Below are 19172 nucleotides of genomic sequence, written 5' to 3' on the forward strand. Positions count from 1 at the left end.
ATTGATATAGTTTATTTTACAATCCACCTCACTTAATTTACCCTATGCTTTGGTATGCACAAGTAATTATCTAATAATAAAAGTCACAGAATATATCAGCAAAGTATCTGGATTCAGTCATTCATCTTAAGAAATACAGGACAATTCTAGTATTTTGGACTCTTGTTAACAACCCAAAAAGTAGGTTGCAGAAATGGGTTATAATCTAGCATGAAAATTGTTAGAATAAAACATTCCTACCACTTCCCCCCTCCCCATACTCTTTCTGTCATGTAATATTACTAAAATTTGATTCTTTGCAATATTTCTTTTAAATCAGTAACTTCAGAGAAATGCTAGATGCACCAAAGTTAACAGTGTAAGCATATAATAGAACCACTAGAGGGCTATATTTACCCACTGAATTTAATTTTATAACTTGGAATGGCACAGCAGGAAAGGACCCAACATAATCCTTTGCCTTAATTCTCCCAGCTATGTAGAAAATGAAGGGCGGTTGATCTGTCCCAGATCTTACAGGTACCCGTACTCAATTTTTATAAATGTAAACTAATGCTCCAAAGAGTTATCCATACTCTGAGTGAATCTCGTCAGTATTCCAAGATCAAAATATTTTCAAATGACCCTAAAGCAATTAACACATAAGAGGAATTCTCCTTTTTAAAAAAAACTCTGGGTTATTGGGTTTTAAGGGTTGGCTTTGGGTTGCTTGTTTTTTGCATTCAGTATGCAGAATAAAACAAATTGACCTTTCTTTGGTTCATAGGTTCATATTCATTTTCTTTTCTGTAAGGGATTATACCTAGTTTTGGCATCCATTTAAATTTTATTTGTAAGAACTGAAGAAAAAACAATTCCGAATTTATCTGCTGTAGATAAAAGCTTTATAGTTTGAGTGTGGTAAGTACAAACTACTTTTTCATGCTTCATGACTGATGCAGAGAAGCTATACTGGGATGAGGTTTAGAATACTCTTATGTATCACTTATGTACAAAAGTGAAATGCAATAAAGGGTGCTAATGTTCTTATATACAAAAGGCAAAGATTTTGAAAAGAGGTGTTAATTATAAATAATGTTAAAGTACTGTTCTACTAACCTACTGTTTTAAAGATTAGCTATATACAGGGCACCTGAGTGGCTCAGTCAGTTAAGTGTCCAACTTCAGCTCAGGTCATGATCTCATGGTTTGTGAGTTTGAGCCCCGCGTTGGGCTCTGTGCTGACAGCTCAGAGCCTGGAGCCTGCTTCAGATTCTGTGTCTCCTTCTCTCCCCCTCCCCCACTTGTGCTCGGTCTCTCTCTGCCTCTCAAAAATAAATAAATGTTAAAAAAAACTTTTAAAGATCAGTTATATATGTAAACAAATCATTTTTCTATCTGAAATCCACTGGGTCTAAGCTTTCTTGTTCCTTTTAACTTCAAAGTTAGCTCTGGTTTAATAAACACAGCTCTATATAACTTAAAGAAATAAAACACTTTATTTTAAAAATTCCAAGTATGCTTCAAATGAAAACTGTCCATTTATTAAGCACCCAGAGTTCCAAGCATTGTACAAAACATGAAAATACTTGCTCATACTCTTTTAGAGCAAAGCTGCTTATTCTGCTGCACTCATTTTTGCATGGCGTTGACATTTCAGTTCCACTGTCGTAAGAGGACCAGTTCTTCAAAACTTGCTCAGGAAACAAGTTTCTTATCCATAGAAGTAGATCATGCAGGAAGTTTCTCTGTTAATGTTACACTTAATGTCCTCTTCCTGGTTAACAGAAAATGAAAGTATTAAGTCTACAGAAAAATGAATTTTAATAGGACTATATTCCAAATGTCAAGTTTCAACTCAGCATTAGTTCTTATACTGTTTAGCCAACCGATTTACCAAATTTAACTATCATTCATATTACATTTTATTTTCCCTTCAAAGGGAAAAGCAAGAAAGTGACATAAAATAAAGCTATATGAGGGGCGCCTGGGTGGCGCAGTCGGTTAAGCGTCCGACTTCAGCCAGGTCACGATCTCGCGGTCCGTGAGTTCGAGCCCCGCGTCAGGCTCTGGGCTGATGGCTCAGAGCCTGGAGCCTGTTTCCGATTCTGTGTCTCCCTCTCTCTCTGCCCCTCCCCCGTTCATGCTCTATCTCTCTCTGTCCCAAAAATAAATAAACGTTGAAAAAAAAAATAAAATAAAATAAAGCTATATGATAGGCTACAGTCAAGAACACCATAGTGTTCTATATACTGGGGAAACAAATAAAACTGAACAGAAACTTTAAAGGGGAGATAATATCAATTTCAGAAATTCAGAGATTCAAAGACTTTTCTTCACACTCACCTCTGAAACCTCCACCTCCTCTTCCTCCTCTGAAACCTCCACCTCCTCTTCCTCCTCTGAAACCACCTAAAAACAGAGGAAATTTTAAATTACCGTACCCTATCCTACTCCCATCAGCCTAACACCCTAGATTACAACTTTCTAAGCAAGTATTCTGTTTTAATGAATTACAAAAGCTGGTTTCTTTAAAGTCCTATTTAGCCCTGCTGTTAAATGTAGGAATACCTCAACTTTTGCTCACATTAATTACTTTTTTGATTGAACGAAGGCTTTTTATCCTAAGAACAAAAGATAGCAGACAGGAATGGTTTCACTCTGGGGATACTATAATAAATACAATATTTAAAGTTAATTCAACTGCATATGGAGCAGCACTGATGCTTACAGGTTGAATAGAAAATTTAAACTTTTGAAGTATCCAACACATATTTGGCCTCCTGTTTGAGTCTCCATTTTTACTTCTTTTGGTTGTTAACTTTGTAAAGAATGATGAATCGTAAGAAGAGGAAAAACCAACATTTCTAAAATAATGGTATAAAAAGATAGAAGTTTTAAGACAGATGAGTCAGTTTTTTCAATGTTACATATGAGATTGAATATAGAATGGGAATAAAGAGGAGCTTATTAGATTCTCAAAAATATTTAAGAAAGACGTATTTTCAGATTTCTTAAAGAGATAACCTCCTAGCTATCTGGACCGAAAAAAAAGGACGTTTAGAGTGAAATAATTAAATTAAGAAAGGCAAAGGTGAAAACAGAATTCTCTCTACTTTCTGATTCAGTAACAGAAGATGTCCAACTAATTTTCAGCTACCCTTCCTAAAGCCTACTTTGCCATCATTCTGTCATCCACCCACCACACCACTACTCCCAGATCTAGTCCTACTCAGTGCTGCACCCCACCTTATCCCCAGCCCTGTTCATCATCTAACCCTCATAATGATGAATGTTACAAAAGTTTTGGGAAATACATATATCAAAACGCTGAAATCCAAGCAATGAATTTATTGGTTAAGTCTTTGACATAACATCAGAAGATAGGGGTTTTATTTCTGGGACTGCCAACGGCTCAATTAGGGCAAATTAACTTTTGTTAGCCTCTCATTTCCTCATCCAAAATAAGGCTATCACCTAGCCTACAAGGCTCTGCTGAATATTACAGGAACACACATGCGTGTGAAAAGAATACGACAAGCTCTCAGCATAAATTCAACACCCAGTGATATTAATTAAAAAACTAAAATTCAGTCAAGATAATCTTATACTTTATAAAATGTTCAACAAAACACGAATAACCCCACAGAGATAAAATCTCTCAAAATTATACTTTATTAGGTTTTTGAAAAGTAAGTCATTGAAACTAAGCATTATTACTATGGCAACCTGCCAAGATTTGAAACTAGCTTATCTAAAAAAATAAACATAAGGGAGGTTTCCCTATATACAAAATTAAAGTGTACTGTGTGAACTGGCTGCAGCTGTGAAATCTCATTAGAAATTTCCCTCACAAGTAACTTACCACCTCTGCCACCTCTGCCACCTCCGCCTCTTCCTCCTCCTCGACCTCCCCTGCCACCACCTCTTGGAGGTCCCTTCTCACCAGGAGGCCGAGGTAAAAACCTCTGCAGTGGTAGCAGTTTATATGGGTCTATATAAAACTGGAAGTGTAACAGAAACGATTAATGTGATGATTTGGAAAGGAGTACAGTACAGTCATTAAGAACTACACACGACTCAAAACAACCTGGGTTGAAATCCCAACTCTATTAACTACTGTGTAGCCGTGGGCAAAGACTTAACTTCTTTGTGCCTTAGTTTTCTGACCTGTCAAATGAAGAGAATCAAGCGCCTACCCCACATAGTCTTGGTGAAGATCAAAAGAGTAATGTATAAAAGCACTTCAACTTTGCACACAATAAGCATTACATGTATAGAAATAAAAACCTAGACCAATTCAATCTCATTTCTCTTTAGAAACAGATGTCTTCCAAAAATTAACTACATTTTCACTCTACAGACTTGCCCTAAGAAAAATGAAAGCTTTTAAAACCTTAACATTAAAATTCAAAATAAAGCCCAGGCACACTCGCTATTTTAAGACTTTAATAAAGGATCAAATCAGTAACTATTTGCTGAACATACAAAGTAATAGAGAATATGCATAAACTAAACCCATCCATTATTTGGAATTAAAGAGGTTATTTTGCACAGTAATGAAACATAATGGGGTGTATCTCAATTTCACATAAAACATGCATAAGGAATTTCAAAATGATAAATGTATTACTTATAACAAGATGTCTGAATCCCTCTTTAGACCACCTTATCATTCTTCTTTCCTTCAGAGCCCATTCATTAAAAATAGTACCTAGCTCTGCACTGCCCGATATGGCAGCCACTAGCCACATGTGGCTATTTAATTAACAACTAAAAATTCAATTCCTGAGTTACATTAGCCCACATTTCAGGTGTATGATAGCTACAAATGGTTAGTGGCTGTTGTACTAGGCACGAGTTTTCATCACTACAGAAAATTCAATTGGGTGGCACTAGTCTAGAGATTATTATAATAACATAGGCTGGATAAGGAGGGCCCGAACCATAACAGTGGATCTAGAAATGGGGAGAGGTAGAATGTACCAATTTAGCATCTGATGATAAAAAAATACTAAGTACTACATCTTCAAATAATACTGTGAGAAAAGGCAGGCACGGAGATCAAATTTAAATGGCTATCACAAGCAAATTCTTTTTTTCAGGTCACCAAATGAGAAGCCAAGCTGTCAGGCCCACCTGAATCAGTTCATTTCCCCGGGGATACTTGTCAGGTTTCTACAGCCAGTAGCAGCCCTATGCTAGCAACAGAACACTGTCCCCATCTCATCTCCTATTCGTATCAGGGTTCTGGGCCCACTCCACTCGTGCCATAACCTTTTGACCTCCCTGTTGCTAAATCCAAAGAACACTTGGAAGCAACATTTTGCCACAGTTGAGCACTTCCCACTGAAAACACTCTGTTCTCCTGACTTTGGTTGATAACCACTTTTATGAAACTCTCCTGATTTGCGTCCTCCATGTTTACTAGTGTGACTTCTCAGTCTGCGAGAGACATATAAATTTAGGAGGTACCCCAAAGCTGTTTTTCTCATTCTTTCTTCCCAGACTGTATCATATACTGTCTCTACAATGACAACTTTCCAATTCCGTCTTTAGTCCAGACTCTTCCTTCGAGCTCCTGTGTGAATATCTCACAAGTGCTTCAAACTCATTAAGTCTAAAACTGAATTCATCATCTTCCCCCTAATCCCTTCTTCTCCAGTGTTTCCTATTTTGGTACTGTGGTGACACTGTCCACAGAGATGTTGAAATCACACATCCGAAAGGTGGGGATATATTTTTTTAATTATTTACGTGCGCGCTAGGGTGGGGCAGAGAGGGAGAGAATCCAAAGCAGGCTCCATTCTCAGCGCAGACCCTAATGTGGGGCTTGATCCCACCACTCTGGGATCATGACCTGAGCCAACATCAAGAGTTGGATGCTCAAATGACTGAGACCCCCAGGTGTTCCAGGGTGGTGACATTTTTTAACTTCAACTGATCAATTACCAAGATCTATAGATGGCTACTTCCTCTATCTCTCATAAATCCATTTTCTCTTCTCCATTTCTACTGTCACTACTACCCTAATCCAAAATGTTACCTCTTCTGGGACTAATGCAGCAGTCTCCGAATTGGCCCCTTCACAAACAGTACTAACCGCTTTCCAGGGTATGCTTTTATTTTGCCAGTGGTCTTTTTAAGTATAAACTTAATCATATTCATCCTAATATTTAAAAACAAAACTAAACCTAATGTCTAAACTCTTTCCCATAACCTGAAGGCATTAAGTAACCCAGCCACTGCTTACCTCTAGTCGCTCAAAATGTTCTATGCCCAAGCTATACTTTTGCCTTTTTCAGATCCTTAAATTGGCTTACTGTCTTAGAGACTCGCACTTACTGTTTTCTCTACTTGTAATGTGCTTTCTCCTCCTCTTTGACTAGCAGTGGTTCCAAACTACATCAAAATTATCTTAACTACATCAAAACTGTCCAGGAGCTTTCCTTTTTACAGTTGAATCCTGGTCCTTAACTAAGACTTACTAGCTCAAATTTCTAAGAGTGGAACCAAGAAATACGTGACCTTAAAAGCTCCCCCACATATTCTAATGAGCAACTAGGTTTGGGAATCACCCCTAGTCAACTTGCAGGTCTCAGCTTCTAGCTCACTTCCTCAGAAAGCCAACATACTAAATTTGGTCCCAATGCTAGAATTTGCATAGTAATATGTATTTCTCCTTCACAGCATGTATCAAAATGTTATTGAAATTATTTGTGAAATCATTTAATATCTGACTTCTAATGTTTCATAATTTAATGTTTTAACTTAGAATGTCTGGTCCTCTAAGATGTCCAATAAAAGAGTTTTACATAAACTAACAAACGTACACCAGCAGTTATAGAATTTGGTAATATAAGAATGATTTCTGAAAGCCTGTATTAATTACATTTTTTTAAGTTTATTTATTTTGAAAGAGCACACGTGCGAGAGAGCAGGAGCAGGGACACAGAGAGAGGTAAAGAGAGAACTCCAAGTAGGATCTGCACTATCAGCACAGAGCCTGATGCAGGGCTCAGAACTCACGCACCTGACACCGTGACCTAAGCCGAAATCAAGAGTCAGACACTTAACTCACTGAGCCGCCCAGGCGCCCCTTAAGTAAATTACTTCTAAAGATCAGTAAGTTCAACGTCTAAAATACAGAACATCTCAATTTACGATATACTGGGGGAGTCTCAAGGGCTCTATGTAGCACTGTCCTAAGGAAGGTCATTCACTTATAAAACCACCGATCCTAGTTATAAGCTTGACTCACCTTCTGCAGTTTTTTAAAGGAAGATGCCTTCATATTTTCTGACAATTTAACAGAAAAATACTATTAGTTATATTAAGGAACAATTAAGATCAAAGAAGGTAACCTTCTGAATTCATATGTAATTTTAATAACAAGTTTAGAATATATGGCAATATGTAGGCAAAGAAATGAGTTTCCAAAAGGAAATGAAGTTTTTGTTTCTAAAACTTCTAATTCCACACTCAAGGCAAAGTACCTTAATCCTGTAGCACTTATCCAAATGACAATCATTTCTAAAACCTTCCAAAAAGGAAGTCACTCTTATAGAGACTTTCTTTTTAATATATGGAGATACATTCTCCTCTCTTGATTCTCCTTTATGGTCCAATCTTAGCAATACTCTGTCCAATTTAATGAAGCAAGAAGTTTAATTAAATCAATACTTAGCTCCAGAAAAAGCAAATGGTAACCCTTCAAAAAGATCATTGGGCCTTCTAATTAAAAAGGATACAAAATCTCTAAGTTGTCCAAATATTTCATCCACTTTACCAATTTGTTCTTTGTTCTCTAAATAAACTGGAGCATTGAAATAAGGCACCTTATTTTCGTCTGTAGTACATTTACAAACTATGTCATCTTCACAGGGATGCAGGAACTCTCCTAATACTGAAATAGGACAAAAAAATGTTAAAATATAAAACAGTCTCAAATGATATTGACCCAACATTATCTGGAAGTTTTCTTTTGGGTACCTGGGATTTCACTTTATCTGTTCTCCTCGGAGGCAAGAAAAAAAAAAAAAAAAAAAAAAGCCCTAACTGCACAACATATTAGCTTTGTGGCCTGGGGTAAGGCTCTTACATCTCTGCATCAGTGTCCTCATCTTTAGTAAGGGGCTAATAACAGTACCAACATTTAATATATCGTACTGTGAGGAGTAAGTACAATGATAAATGTCAAGTACTTAGTACAGTAAGACCAAATAACCCTGAACAGATGTTTTATTATAATAACTATCATTACTAAGCACTATACTTACATTCTGCTCTTTTCTTCTCCCCAGTCCCTAACTGTAAATTAGTCTTTGTTCTTTTTTTCCCTCCCCTTTTATAACTTCTCACTACCACCTCTTCACCAATGATGCTTCACTCTTTTTCAAGGAAGTGTGGAATCTCAAAAGAACTACCTTTATTTCTAACTGACTGTCACCCCAAACTAAAACACTCATCACACCCTGCAAAACCAACTCTTCATCCCTATCACCCAACCTTAACACCTGGAATCTTTTATTCCCAGTACGAGCCAAGTTCTACTGAATGTTTCCATTGAAATCTCTCCCATCAAACTGTTCCTTTTTTTTTTTTTTTTTTCTCACTTCCACCATGGTCACAGTTCATCATGCATGGACTGTTGCAATAGCTTGTGTGCTAGGACCTGTGACTCTAGCCATTACCCTCTACAAACCATTTTGTACACTGATCCAACCTCATCTTTATATTAGACACTCTTCATCCTTTCTCCTCTTTGATGTAGGCTTCTACTGTCAAATCTCTATCTCACTTTCCATAACTTCCATCCCACCTCATTGATAATTACTCCAAAATTACTCTAATTAGGTCCTTTATCTTGCTTTCCCCCCCTGTAGTCTCCCTTCCGAGCAATTTTTTTCTCACTCCTCTTATTTATGCATAGTAATTGAGAGCACGGGCTTTGGAGTCAGAAAACTTGGCTCTGTCTCTCAAACACATCACTTACTGATCACTTATTACCACGACTCTAGCAGACAAACTTAACTCTTAATCACAGTTTTCTTATCTGTAAAATGGGGAAAATAGGAGTAAGCACACAATATTACCTATTTAATAACTTCCTTTCAGCTCAAGCTCAACTTCCACCTCCATGATACATTATAAGTGCTCTTTTGCTCTCTTGATCCCCCCTTAACATTCCACAGCACTATTATAACTCACTTTACAGCACTTCCACACCCCACTCCCCAACCAAGCACTAACTTCCGTATGAGAGCTGCTAGTGCTATCTTTCAGCACGTCATTCCCAAAATTAAACCCACAACTTCCGCCCCCAAGTAGGGTAAGCTTTGAAACCGACATACAAACTACGTGTTCCGGAGGTCCTTGGTCTTGGCCTTTGTTAAAGCCTCCGCGGCCACCTCCTCGTCCAAATCCTCCTCTGCCGCCACCACCACCTCTGAAATTACCGCCTCCACCTCGGAAGTGGTTGTTGCTGCCGCCGCGATTGAAGCCCCCACCTCGATTAAAGCCTCCACGACCTCCGCCTCGAAAAGACATGCTTACTATACCTGGTGAGAAAAACAGTGCGTACCTTTTGGTCACTGTGGCCTCTAGCCCCTCTGAGCCACGGTCAGACCATAGAGGCGGACAATATTAAGAATAGCAACCTTGCCACCTCACCCACCGCCAAGCCGCCAGTGACAACCCGAAGGGTAAGGAATGTTACCTCCCCATAGCCTTACGCGCGCGGACCGACCACTCACCAGCCTCGTCGCCTACGCTTAGCACCTCCGCCCCCAGCGAGCAGCAAGGTGTTCACACCGCAATCCCTTCACTCATCCCTCCCTCCCGCACCTGGGTTCCGCGTCCAGCCATTCTCCGCTGCTCCCGCTCCCTACCTCAACTCACCCACGCCACGTGCACCTCTGGCCCGGCCGCGCACACCCACCCGTCCACTACTTCCGTCGTACACCAGCCTCCTCGGCCACCGTACCAGCACAACGTGGGGACGTAGGAGGGGAACGACAAGAAACTCGAACGGGTTTACAAAAACGCCAGTCACCGGCGGAACCCGCGCCGCTGTCACCTTTCCACAACAGCCTTCAGCGCTGGAGGAGCCGCAATACTATCTAACCTCAACCACTAGCTTACGGCAGGCAGATCCACTTTCCTACTGAGGAGCAGAGGAAATGACGTATAATGGTGGCGTCCTTTGAATCCAGACGTTGCCGGAAGTGCCGCCTCGGTGTTGCCCTGGGAGACGGTTGGCGTTGGTGATCCGCTCCCTCTCCCGGGGGTCCGGCGGTTAGAGGTGGCTGTGGACTCGCCGTGAGCCCTTGCTTCTCAGGCTGCAAAATGGCCTCCTCGTTCGTCACCCCACAGTTGTGACGAGTTTTCAGCCGCGCTCTGGCCCGAGGTGGATCTGGTCGCGTCGAAACCCAGTGCGAGGGCTTCCTGTGGTTTTTTTTGAGCTCTTTTTTTTTTTTCTGGACCCTTTGAAATATGCACGATTGTGAGCTCGACTGGTCCATCCTTTTGTGCTGACTAGTCCGTCCTTTTGTGCTGTGGTTTCAGTAAAGGAAGAAAAGATGCGTGTGTGTACTTTCCTTTTAAAATGTTGTTTTTTCTTTAAAAACATTTTTATGTGATAAAAAGCCAAGCCGTTATTTGTCTTTTGCACCAAATAGTTTATTCGATTTGTCAAGTACGTTTTTTGTTTTTGTTTTTTGTCAAGTACGTTTTGAGCACCGACAGGCTGTACGCCATCAATACTACAAGCCCCTCTTTAAGCCTTGATATCTAATTTCAGCTTCTGGTGAAATTTCTCTAACAAAGAAAGCTAGTGACCTCCTTTTTGTTAAATTTGGTTGGTGTCTTTTACACCCGAATCTTTGGAGACCTTACTTTGGTATTGGACAGAGTCGACTGCCTGCCTCTTTGAAAGGGTGGAGATTGGTACCTACTTCAGAGCACTATTTTGATTCGGAAAGAACTTTGCAAACTTCACTATGGAAATACTAGGTAGGAATTATAATATGTTTTCTACACTAATGTATAAGCTTCTTGAAAAAGCCCCTAACAGTCCCTACATAAAAAGGGAATTTGATAAATGTATTTTTTATTCAGATTTGGTAAATGTACTTTAAATTGTGTACATCATACAGAGGAGAGTTTTTCATAAATGCCCTGCTCTATTTTGCTTTGCTTCGTTTAGCATTTGCATTCAGTGTTTCCACCTCGATATAATCTACAAGAATTCGAAAGTCCAGCAATAACAACAGGGAACTACAGTATCCCCTCACATCCTGAGCATCTCTTTGGCCTCAAAATAAGCGCTTTCATGTTTAACTTTTCCATCTGTACTGCATGTAATGATATACTCACCTTACTAAAAGAGTTTACTCATGCCATAGCCATCCGCAGGACCCCCAGATAGCTCCCCATTTCCTTGAGCAACAAGTCTACAGTAAAATCTCCCCGTTGACTAGGTCCTCTATGTGATCAGTTTTATTCGCCTCCTGTGTTGCACACCATCCCTCTGCTTAATCGGACCCGCGTCGTTGCCTTGCTTCTCTTGGTTGTTGTCAAATACTTCCTGCTTAGAAAAGTTTACTTTTCCCATCCAGCAGACCAGACATTTTCTATCTTTTTTACCCTGGAGAACTCTTAAAATAATTTTCATGTCTCAGAAACCCCTGTATAAAAATGTTATAAAATGTGTGTGTGTGTGGGTGTGTGTGGGTGTGTGTGGGTATGTATGTATGTGTATGTGTATATATATGCATCTCTCTCACATGATCGGCAAGTTGTAGACATAATGATCCAATATTAATTGTCAATACTCTTTTTTTTAACTCTGGTAAAATACATATAACAAACTTTACCATATTATTCATTTTTAAGTGTATAGTTCAGTGGTCTACATTGTTGTGCGTGCAAATCTGTTATTTTGAGTAGAGAAGGATGTTTTTCTCTGAATCTATTTACTTTGTCCAACCTATTCTGTGTAATTTTCTTTTCGTTGCAAAGGATATCAATTCTGATACAAATTGAGGAGACTCCCATTTTTCCTTTAATTTAGTAAAGGTTGCAAACTGATTTTAGTGACTGTTAAACTCTTTATATAGGCCTCTTTTGGGGTAAAACTGTTATTTTTGAAATGAAAAAATAATGAAATTTACCTATTTAGTATGAAATCTTTTCTTGACTTTTCCTGTATATACCATCAATTCTGAGTTGGTCTTAAAACCAGAATACAGGGATTTCATTTTCAACTAAAATAGGATGACCTGGGGCACCTGGGTGGCTCAGTTGGTTAAGCGTCCGACTTCTGCTCAGGTCATGATCTCACAGTTCGTGAGTTCGAGCCCTGCGTCAGGCTCTGTGCTGACAGCTCAGAGCCTGGAGCCTGTTTCAGATTCTGTGTCTCCCTTTCTCTCTGCCCCTCCCCTGCTCATGTTCTGTCTCTCTCTGTCTCAAAAATAAATAAACATTAAAAAAATTAAAAAATAATAATAAAATAGGATGACCTTTGTCTTTGTTCTTAATGCTCATTAGATAAGAGAAAGCTTGCTCACACAAGTAAGAAGTAGAAAAGTACGGTAAAATATTTATTACTTTCCTATGAATGGTAGGATGCTTTTCTTTTACAGAAATTCAGAACTTACAGAAAGGCAAATCAGTGAATTTCATCTTATGTTTATAATCATTAATTCACAAAATTCTTCCCCTTTCTTTTTTTTTTTTTTTTTAATTTTTTTTTTCAACGTTTATTTATTTTTTGGGACAGAGAGAGACAGAGCATGAACGGGCGAGGGGCAGAGAGAGAGGGAGACACAGAATCGGAAACAGGCTCCAGGCTCTGAGCCATCAGTCCAGAGCCTGATGCGGGGCTCGAACTCACGGACCGCGAGCTCGTGACCTGGCTGAAGTCGGACGCTTAACCGACTGCGCCACCCAGGCGCCCCTCACAAAATTCTTCCCCTTTCAAAATTAGGTGCTCAGCCTCAGAAGAAGGTTCAGAGAAAGGAGCCCTCATTCAGTCATAAACTTGTGTTGAAGTGGAGGGAAAATACTGTTTAGTTTTGTTCTATAGTTCCTCAAGGTGGTTTGGTCTCAACTTGAGAGTTGTTATTTCCTAAGTGCAAACAGCAGTCGAAACTTCAAGATTTCTTTTTGCCATATGATTTTTCCAAAGATTCAATTTCTAGGGGCACCTGGTGGCTCTGTCAGTTAAGCGTCCAACGTCCCACTTCAGCTCAGGTCACGATCTCAGGGTTCACGAATTCAAGCCCTCATTGGGCTCTCTGCTGGCAGCACAGAGCCCTCTCCAGAGCCTTTGTCCCCCTTTCTTTGCTTCCCTGTGCTTGGGCTCTCTCTCTTTCTCAAAAATAAACATTAAAAAAAACTTCCTAAGTGCAAGCAGCAGTGGAAATTTCAAGATTTCTTTTTGCCATGTGATTTTTTTCAAAGATTCAATTTCCATTTAAGACCAAAAATCTTGTCACTTAAAATCAAGATATTTTCTCCAGGCTCTTGAATATATTCAATTAATTTAACTAGTTCATGCGATGAAAAAAATTAGTAGGCTAGTTTCTGCAACCATTCTTTTTTTTTTTTTTTTTTTTTAATTTACATCCAAGTTAGTTAGCATGTGGTGCCACAATGGTTTCAGGAGTAGATTCCTTCATGCCCCTTACCCATTTAGCCCATGCCCCCTCCTACAACCCCTCCAGGAAGCCTCTGTTTGTTCTTCAAATTTAAGAGTCTCTTATGTTCTGTCCCCCTCCCTGTTTTTATATTATTTTTGCTTCCCTTCTCTTGTGTTCATCTGTTTTGTACATTAAAGCCCTCATATGAGTGAAGTCATAATGATATTGTTCTTTCTGACAAATTTCACTTTGCTTAATACCCTCCAGTTCCATCCACGTAGTTGCAAATGGCAAGATTTCATTCTTTTTGATTGCTGAGTAATACTCCATTGTGTATATATATATATACACCACATCTTCTTTATCCATTCATCTACCAATGGACATTTGGGCGATGCATGTGTCCCTTTGAAACACCATAGCTGTATCCCTTGGATAAATACCTAGTAATGCAATTGGTGGATCATAGGGTAGTTCTATTTTTAATTTTTTAAGGAAAAATTAAAGGAGGAACCTCCGTACTGTTTTCCAGAGTGGCTGCACCAGTTTGCATTCCCACCAGCAGTGAAAAGAGATCCTCTTTCTCCACATCCTCACCAACATCTGTTGTTGCCTGAGTGTTAATATTAGCCTTTCTGACAGGTGTGAGATGGTATCTCATTGTGGTTTTGATTTGTATTTCCCTGATGATGAGCCATGTGGAGCATTTTTTCATGTGTTGGTTGGCCATTTGGATGTCTTCTTTGGAGAAGTGTCTATTCATGTCTTTTGCCCATTTCTTCACTGGATTATTTGTTTTTTGAGCATTGAATTTGATAAGTTCTTTATAGATTTTGGATACTAACCCTTTATCTGATATGTCGTTTGCAAATATCTTCTCCCATTCTCTCAGTTGCCTTTTAGTTTTACTGATTGTTTCCTTTGCTGTGCAGGAGCTTTTTATTTTGGTGAGGTCCCAGTAGTTCATTTTTGCTTCTGTTTCCCTTGCCTCTGGAGACGTGTTGAGTAAGAAGTTGCTGCGGCCAAGATCAAAGAGGTTTTGCGTGCTTTCTCCTTGAGGATTTTGATGTTACATTTAGGTCTTACGTTTAGGTCATCCATTTTGAGTTTATTTTTGTATATGGTGTAAGAAAGTGGTCCAGGTTCCTTCTTCTGCATGTCACTGTCCAGTTTTCCCAGCACCACTTGCTGAAGAGACTGTTTTTATTCCACTGGATATTCTTTCCTGCTTTGTCAAAGATTAGTTGGCCATATGTTTGTGGGTCCATTTCTGGGTTCTCTATTCTGTTCCATTGATCTGAGTGTGTGTGTGTGCCAGTACCATGCTGTCTTGATGATTACAGCTTTGTAATACAGCTTGAAGTCTGGGATTGTGATGCCTCCTGCTTTGGTTTTCTTTTTCAAGATTGCTTTGGCTATTTGGGTTGCATACAAATTTTCTGGTTCCATACAAATTTTAGGATTATTTGTTCTAGCTCTGCGAAGAATGCTGGTGTTATTTTGATAGGTATTGCATTGAATATGTAGATTGCCTTGGGTAGTATTGACATTTTAACAATATTTGTTCTTCCTATCCAAGAGCATGGAATATGTTTCCATTTTTTTGTGTCTTTTTCAAAGAAAGGACAAGAACCACATGATCCTCTCAATAGATGCAGAGAAAGCATTTGACAAAATACAGCATCCTTTCTTGATAAAAACTCTCAAGAAAGTAGGGATAGAAGGATCATACCTCGAGATCATAAGAGCCATATATGAAAGACCCAAAACTAATATCATCCTCAATGGGGAAAAATTGAAATCTTTCCCCCTAAGGTTAGCAACAAGACACGGATGTCCACTCTCACCACTGTTATTCAACATAGTATTGGCAGTCTTAGCCTCACCAGTCAGAAAACACAAAGAAATAAAAGGCATCCAAATCAGCTAGGGGGAGGTCAAACTTTCACTCTTTGCAGGTGACATGATACTCTATGTGGAAAACCCAAAAGATTCCACCGAAAAAACTGCTAGAACTGATTTTGAATTCAGCAAAGTTGCAGGACATAAAAACAATGCACAGAAATTGGTTGCATTCCTATACACCAACAATGAAGCAACAGAAAGAGAAATTAAGGAATTGATCCCATTTACAATTGAACCAAATACCTTAAAATACCTAGGAATAAATCTAACCAAAGAGGTGAAAAATCTGTACACTGAAAACTGTAGAAAGCTTATGAAAGAAATTGAAGAAGCCATTCTTGATCTTCAAAGCATTTGGCAAAACCTAACCTATTGTTTTCTTCAAAGTATTACTGCAGTTCACTTTTCAGCTCAAACATCTGTTTGAGAACAAAATATTAAGAACCAAAATGTGTTTCTCTTACTTTGTAACAAATTACCTCAACACTTAAAACAATAAACATTATCTTGAACAATCTCTGTAGGTCAGAAATTCAAGAGCAGCTCAGCTTGCTGGTTCTGGCTCAGTCTCTTACGGTTGCAGTCAAGATGTTGCCGGAGGCTGCTGTCACCTGGAGGCACAACTAGTGATGGAGAATGAATTTCTCAGGTGGCTCACTCATACACCTCGCAAGCTAATGCCTTCTATTGCCAGGAGGACTCAGTTCCTTACCACCGCATGGGCCTTTTACAGAGTGCTTTAAGTATTCTCATGACATGGCTGCTGGCTTCCCCCGAACAAATGATCTCCTAAGCCATAAGATTTTATGCATTGTGGCAGGAGATTTATGTTGTCTTTTTCCAAGTTTTCAGTTTCTTAAACATTCTTTAGTGAACTAGACCTTGATAAGTTTAGCCATTTCTGTTACATCATCCCAAATGTTTTTTCATTTCAGCTTGAAAACTTTCTGACACCCACACTTCTCTGGGAAGAAAGCAGTGTATTATGAATACACCAGGTTTTCTGTTTTTGTAAGAATGAACCCTCTTAGGGTGCAATGTTCAAATCGGTGGGACACCTTCAGTGCAGATGCCAGTGCACTTCCTTCAAGAAGTACCTTTTGTTTTCAATATGAAGACAAAACTGTAAAGGTATCTGGGCCTTTGCTTGTTTAGGGTAGCATTTTATAGCAGAAACATTCTCTTGAATTTCACCACAATTTATGTATCTTACAAGTGATACCATATGTTGAAATCTGTTAATCCATCATTCTGGAAGTTGCTTTTTGGTTTTTTATGCCAAAAAATCCTTCAACATTATGTGACATGTCACCAATTACATCAATTCATCAAATTCTCATGTCTTATCCCAGCAATTTACTCTAGAATTGCAAGGTTCTTACCAGCTGTGGACCTTTTTCCGTTTTTAGTCAGAAGTTCTGCTACTTAACTTGCTTTCTGGACCTTTTTACTGAAGGTGACTTTTTTTCGTTTGTTTTTGGTTTTTTTGTTTGTTTGTTTGTTTGTTTGTTTTTTGTGTTTTTACTTTTTTACTTTTTTTTTTTTTTAAATGTTTTACTCTGGGATTCCCAAGGCCATTTTAAATTATTTGCTCCTTTACTGTGATTTGTGGTTAAGTGTCTTTTCAATTTTGCTGGAGCCATTGCTTTATTTATAAATTATGATTCTTCAGTACTAATGTTATCAGAATTACCTAGACCTAGAATTCTCTTCTATCTCCCACTTCATCTTTAAAATCACCACATGGGACTTATGTCATGTTTATAAAACAGGTGCTAATAAAGTATAAAACAAGCCAACTAAACAAAGAAATCACAAAAGGAAATGAAATCTTTATAACTCACTTTTAATCTACAGGCTCCTTGTTTTACAATATTCACAAAATTACAAAGCAACAGGGAGGCATCTGATTTATAGCACTTACAAAGTGTTTCCTTAGATTTAAAACAAATTTTTTTTTTTAATGTTTACTTTTTTTGAGACTGAGAGAGACATAGTGTGAGCAGGGGAGGGGCAGAGAGAGAGGGAGACACAGAACCCAAAGCAGGCTCCAGGCTCTGAGCTGTCAGCACAGAGCCTGACACGGGGTTCAAACCCATGAACCGTGAGATCATGACCTCAGCTGAAGTCGGACACTCAACTGACTAAACCATCCAGGCACCCCACAAAGTCTTTCCTTAGAATTTACTCCTTGATTTTTTATCATATCAGGAAAGTGTGTTTGCTTTTAGCTTTCTTTAGCTATGTGTAAGGGAAGGCTGGGGGAAGATAAGGAGATATGGCTCAAGAGGGAGAAGCTGCTGCCATCAACCTATCTATCATTCCTCTCTCAATATAATTCAGCACTCAGGACTATCAACAGCATCCCATATCTCAGATCAAAAACAGAGTGAATTCAACCAAAAGGACATAGTCATGCAGAGAGAGCCATATAGGTGAACACCCTTCAGCAAAATTACTAACAGGGCTGCTTAATCACTATTCATTACTGCAAGTACTGGCATTGCATGGAGAATTCAAAAAAATTAAAAAGTTTCCCCTTTCTTCTCTGGAACTTCTAGTAACTTCTCAGAACCCCTACTGGTATCTACAGAACCCCAACTGAGAAATCTATACTAGATTCTGAGTTCCTGAAGAGTGGACACTATGTCTTCTTTGTTTTGGTATCCTCAGCATTTAGCACGTTGCACAATGAGCACTGTAAGGTTTTCAGCCCTTTCTCTTCTGTTGTTCAGAATATCTCCTTACCAAGTATTTTAATTAGATTTCCTAACTTTTCAGTAGTACAAATGGATGTATGCTCTCTTAGATCTTGTTTGTTTGGGAAAACCTTTATCTCTCCTTCTTTTCTGAATGGCAGGCTTGCTGGATAAAGGATTCTTGTCTGCATATTTTTCCTATTCATCACATTGAAAATTTCCTGCCACTCCTTTCTGGCCTGCCACGTTTCAGTAGACAGGTCTGCTACTACCCTTATGTGTCTACCCTTGTAGGTTAAGGCCCGTTTATCCCCAACTGCTTTCAGAATTCTGTCTTTATCTTTGTATTTTGCCAGTTTCACTAGGATATGTTATGGTGTTGACCTGTTTTTATTGATTTTGAAGGGTGTTCTCTGTGCCTCCTGGACTTAGATGTCTGAATCTTTCCCCAGAATAGGGAAGTTCTCAGCTATAATTTTGGAACAAAATTTTAAAAGGACTTAGCCAAAGTTGACTTTAAATTGGAAACCTTAATATGAACTCATGGCTTTATTTTTTAAAACTTTTATTATTTAAATTTCAAACATAAACAAAAGTTCAGAGAACAGTATAATGAATCTCTATGTACCCATAATCCAGTTTCAACAATTAGCCAGACTTTTGCAAATCTTGTTTCATGTATTCCTTTATTATTATAAATTATATATAGAAATTATAAACTTATAGCTATTTATAAAACATTTGTTAAAAACAAATGTTATTAATTTATAATTCTAAAATAATTTGTGTTATTTTATTATTTTATAACTATAAATATATACAAAATATATATATTTCTTTTGGCTAGAGTATTTTGTGGTAAATCCCAGATAATTTTTATTTTTTTCAAATTCTTATTTAAATTCTAGCTAGTTAGTATATAGTGTAATATTTGTTTCAGGAGTAG

At 38.5% G+C, this 19172-nt stretch overlaps 2 protein-coding genes across 7 annotated transcripts in view; one reads left to right on the plus strand and one right to left on the minus strand.

The window, feature by feature from the left end:
* Positions 1 to 1455: 1455 nt before the first annotated feature.
* GAR1 (GAR1 ribonucleoprotein) lies at positions 1456 to 10160 on the minus strand. Of its 6 annotated transcripts, none has more exons than XM_043570553.1 (7): positions 10058 to 10160; positions 9333 to 9539; positions 7731 to 7885; positions 7241 to 7300; positions 3845 to 3983; positions 2326 to 2391; positions 1456 to 1756 (listed from the first exon to the last, which is right to left on the minus strand). In XM_043570553.1, exons 2-7 carry the CDS (start codon positions 9526 to 9528, stop codon positions 1743 to 1745), a joined length of 630 nt encoding a protein of 209 aa, XP_043426488.1. In that variant the 5' UTR covers positions 9529 to 9539; positions 10058 to 10160; the 3' UTR covers positions 1456 to 1742. The 6 variants fall into 6 exon arrangements, with proteins under 6 accessions (XP_043426488.1, XP_043426479.1, XP_043426455.1 ...); XM_043570544.1 differs by having other exon boundaries at positions 9965 to 10160; XM_043570520.1 differs by having other exon boundaries at positions 9920 to 10160.
* A 60-nt stretch (positions 10161 to 10220) lies between these two features.
* Positions 10221 to 19172, plus strand: part of CFI (complement factor I) — a 71384-nt gene continuing 62432 nt past the window's right edge. The window contains exon 1 of the mRNA XM_043570486.1: positions 10221 to 10992. The gene's annotated coding sequence lies outside the window, so the exon portion shown is untranslated. The remainder of the gene's footprint in view (positions 10993 to 19172) is intronic.

This window comes from Prionailurus bengalensis, chromosome B1 (assembly GCF_016509475.1).
Source record: "Prionailurus bengalensis isolate Pbe53 chromosome B1, Fcat_Pben_1.1_paternal_pri, whole genome shotgun sequence".
NCBI lineage: Eukaryota > Metazoa > Chordata > Mammalia > Carnivora > Felidae > Prionailurus > Prionailurus bengalensis.

What these genes read in the sequence shown, in the direction of transcription:
- GAR1 (XM_043570553.1), bottom strand. Translation starts at nt 9,528, where the DNA reads ATGTCTTTTCGAGGCGGAGGTCGTGGAGGCTTTAATCGAGGTGGGGGC. An exon ending in TTGGACAACTTAGAGATTTT is followed by an intron (nt 7,301 to 7,730) that starts GTATCCTTTTTA and finishes TATAACTAATAG; the next exon opens with TATTTTTCTGTTAAATTGTC. An exon ending in TGGCAGAGGTGGCAGAGGTG is followed by an intron (nt 2,392 to 3,844) that starts GTAAGTTACTTG and finishes CTCTGTTTTTAG; the next exon opens with GTGGTTTCAGAGGAGGAAGA.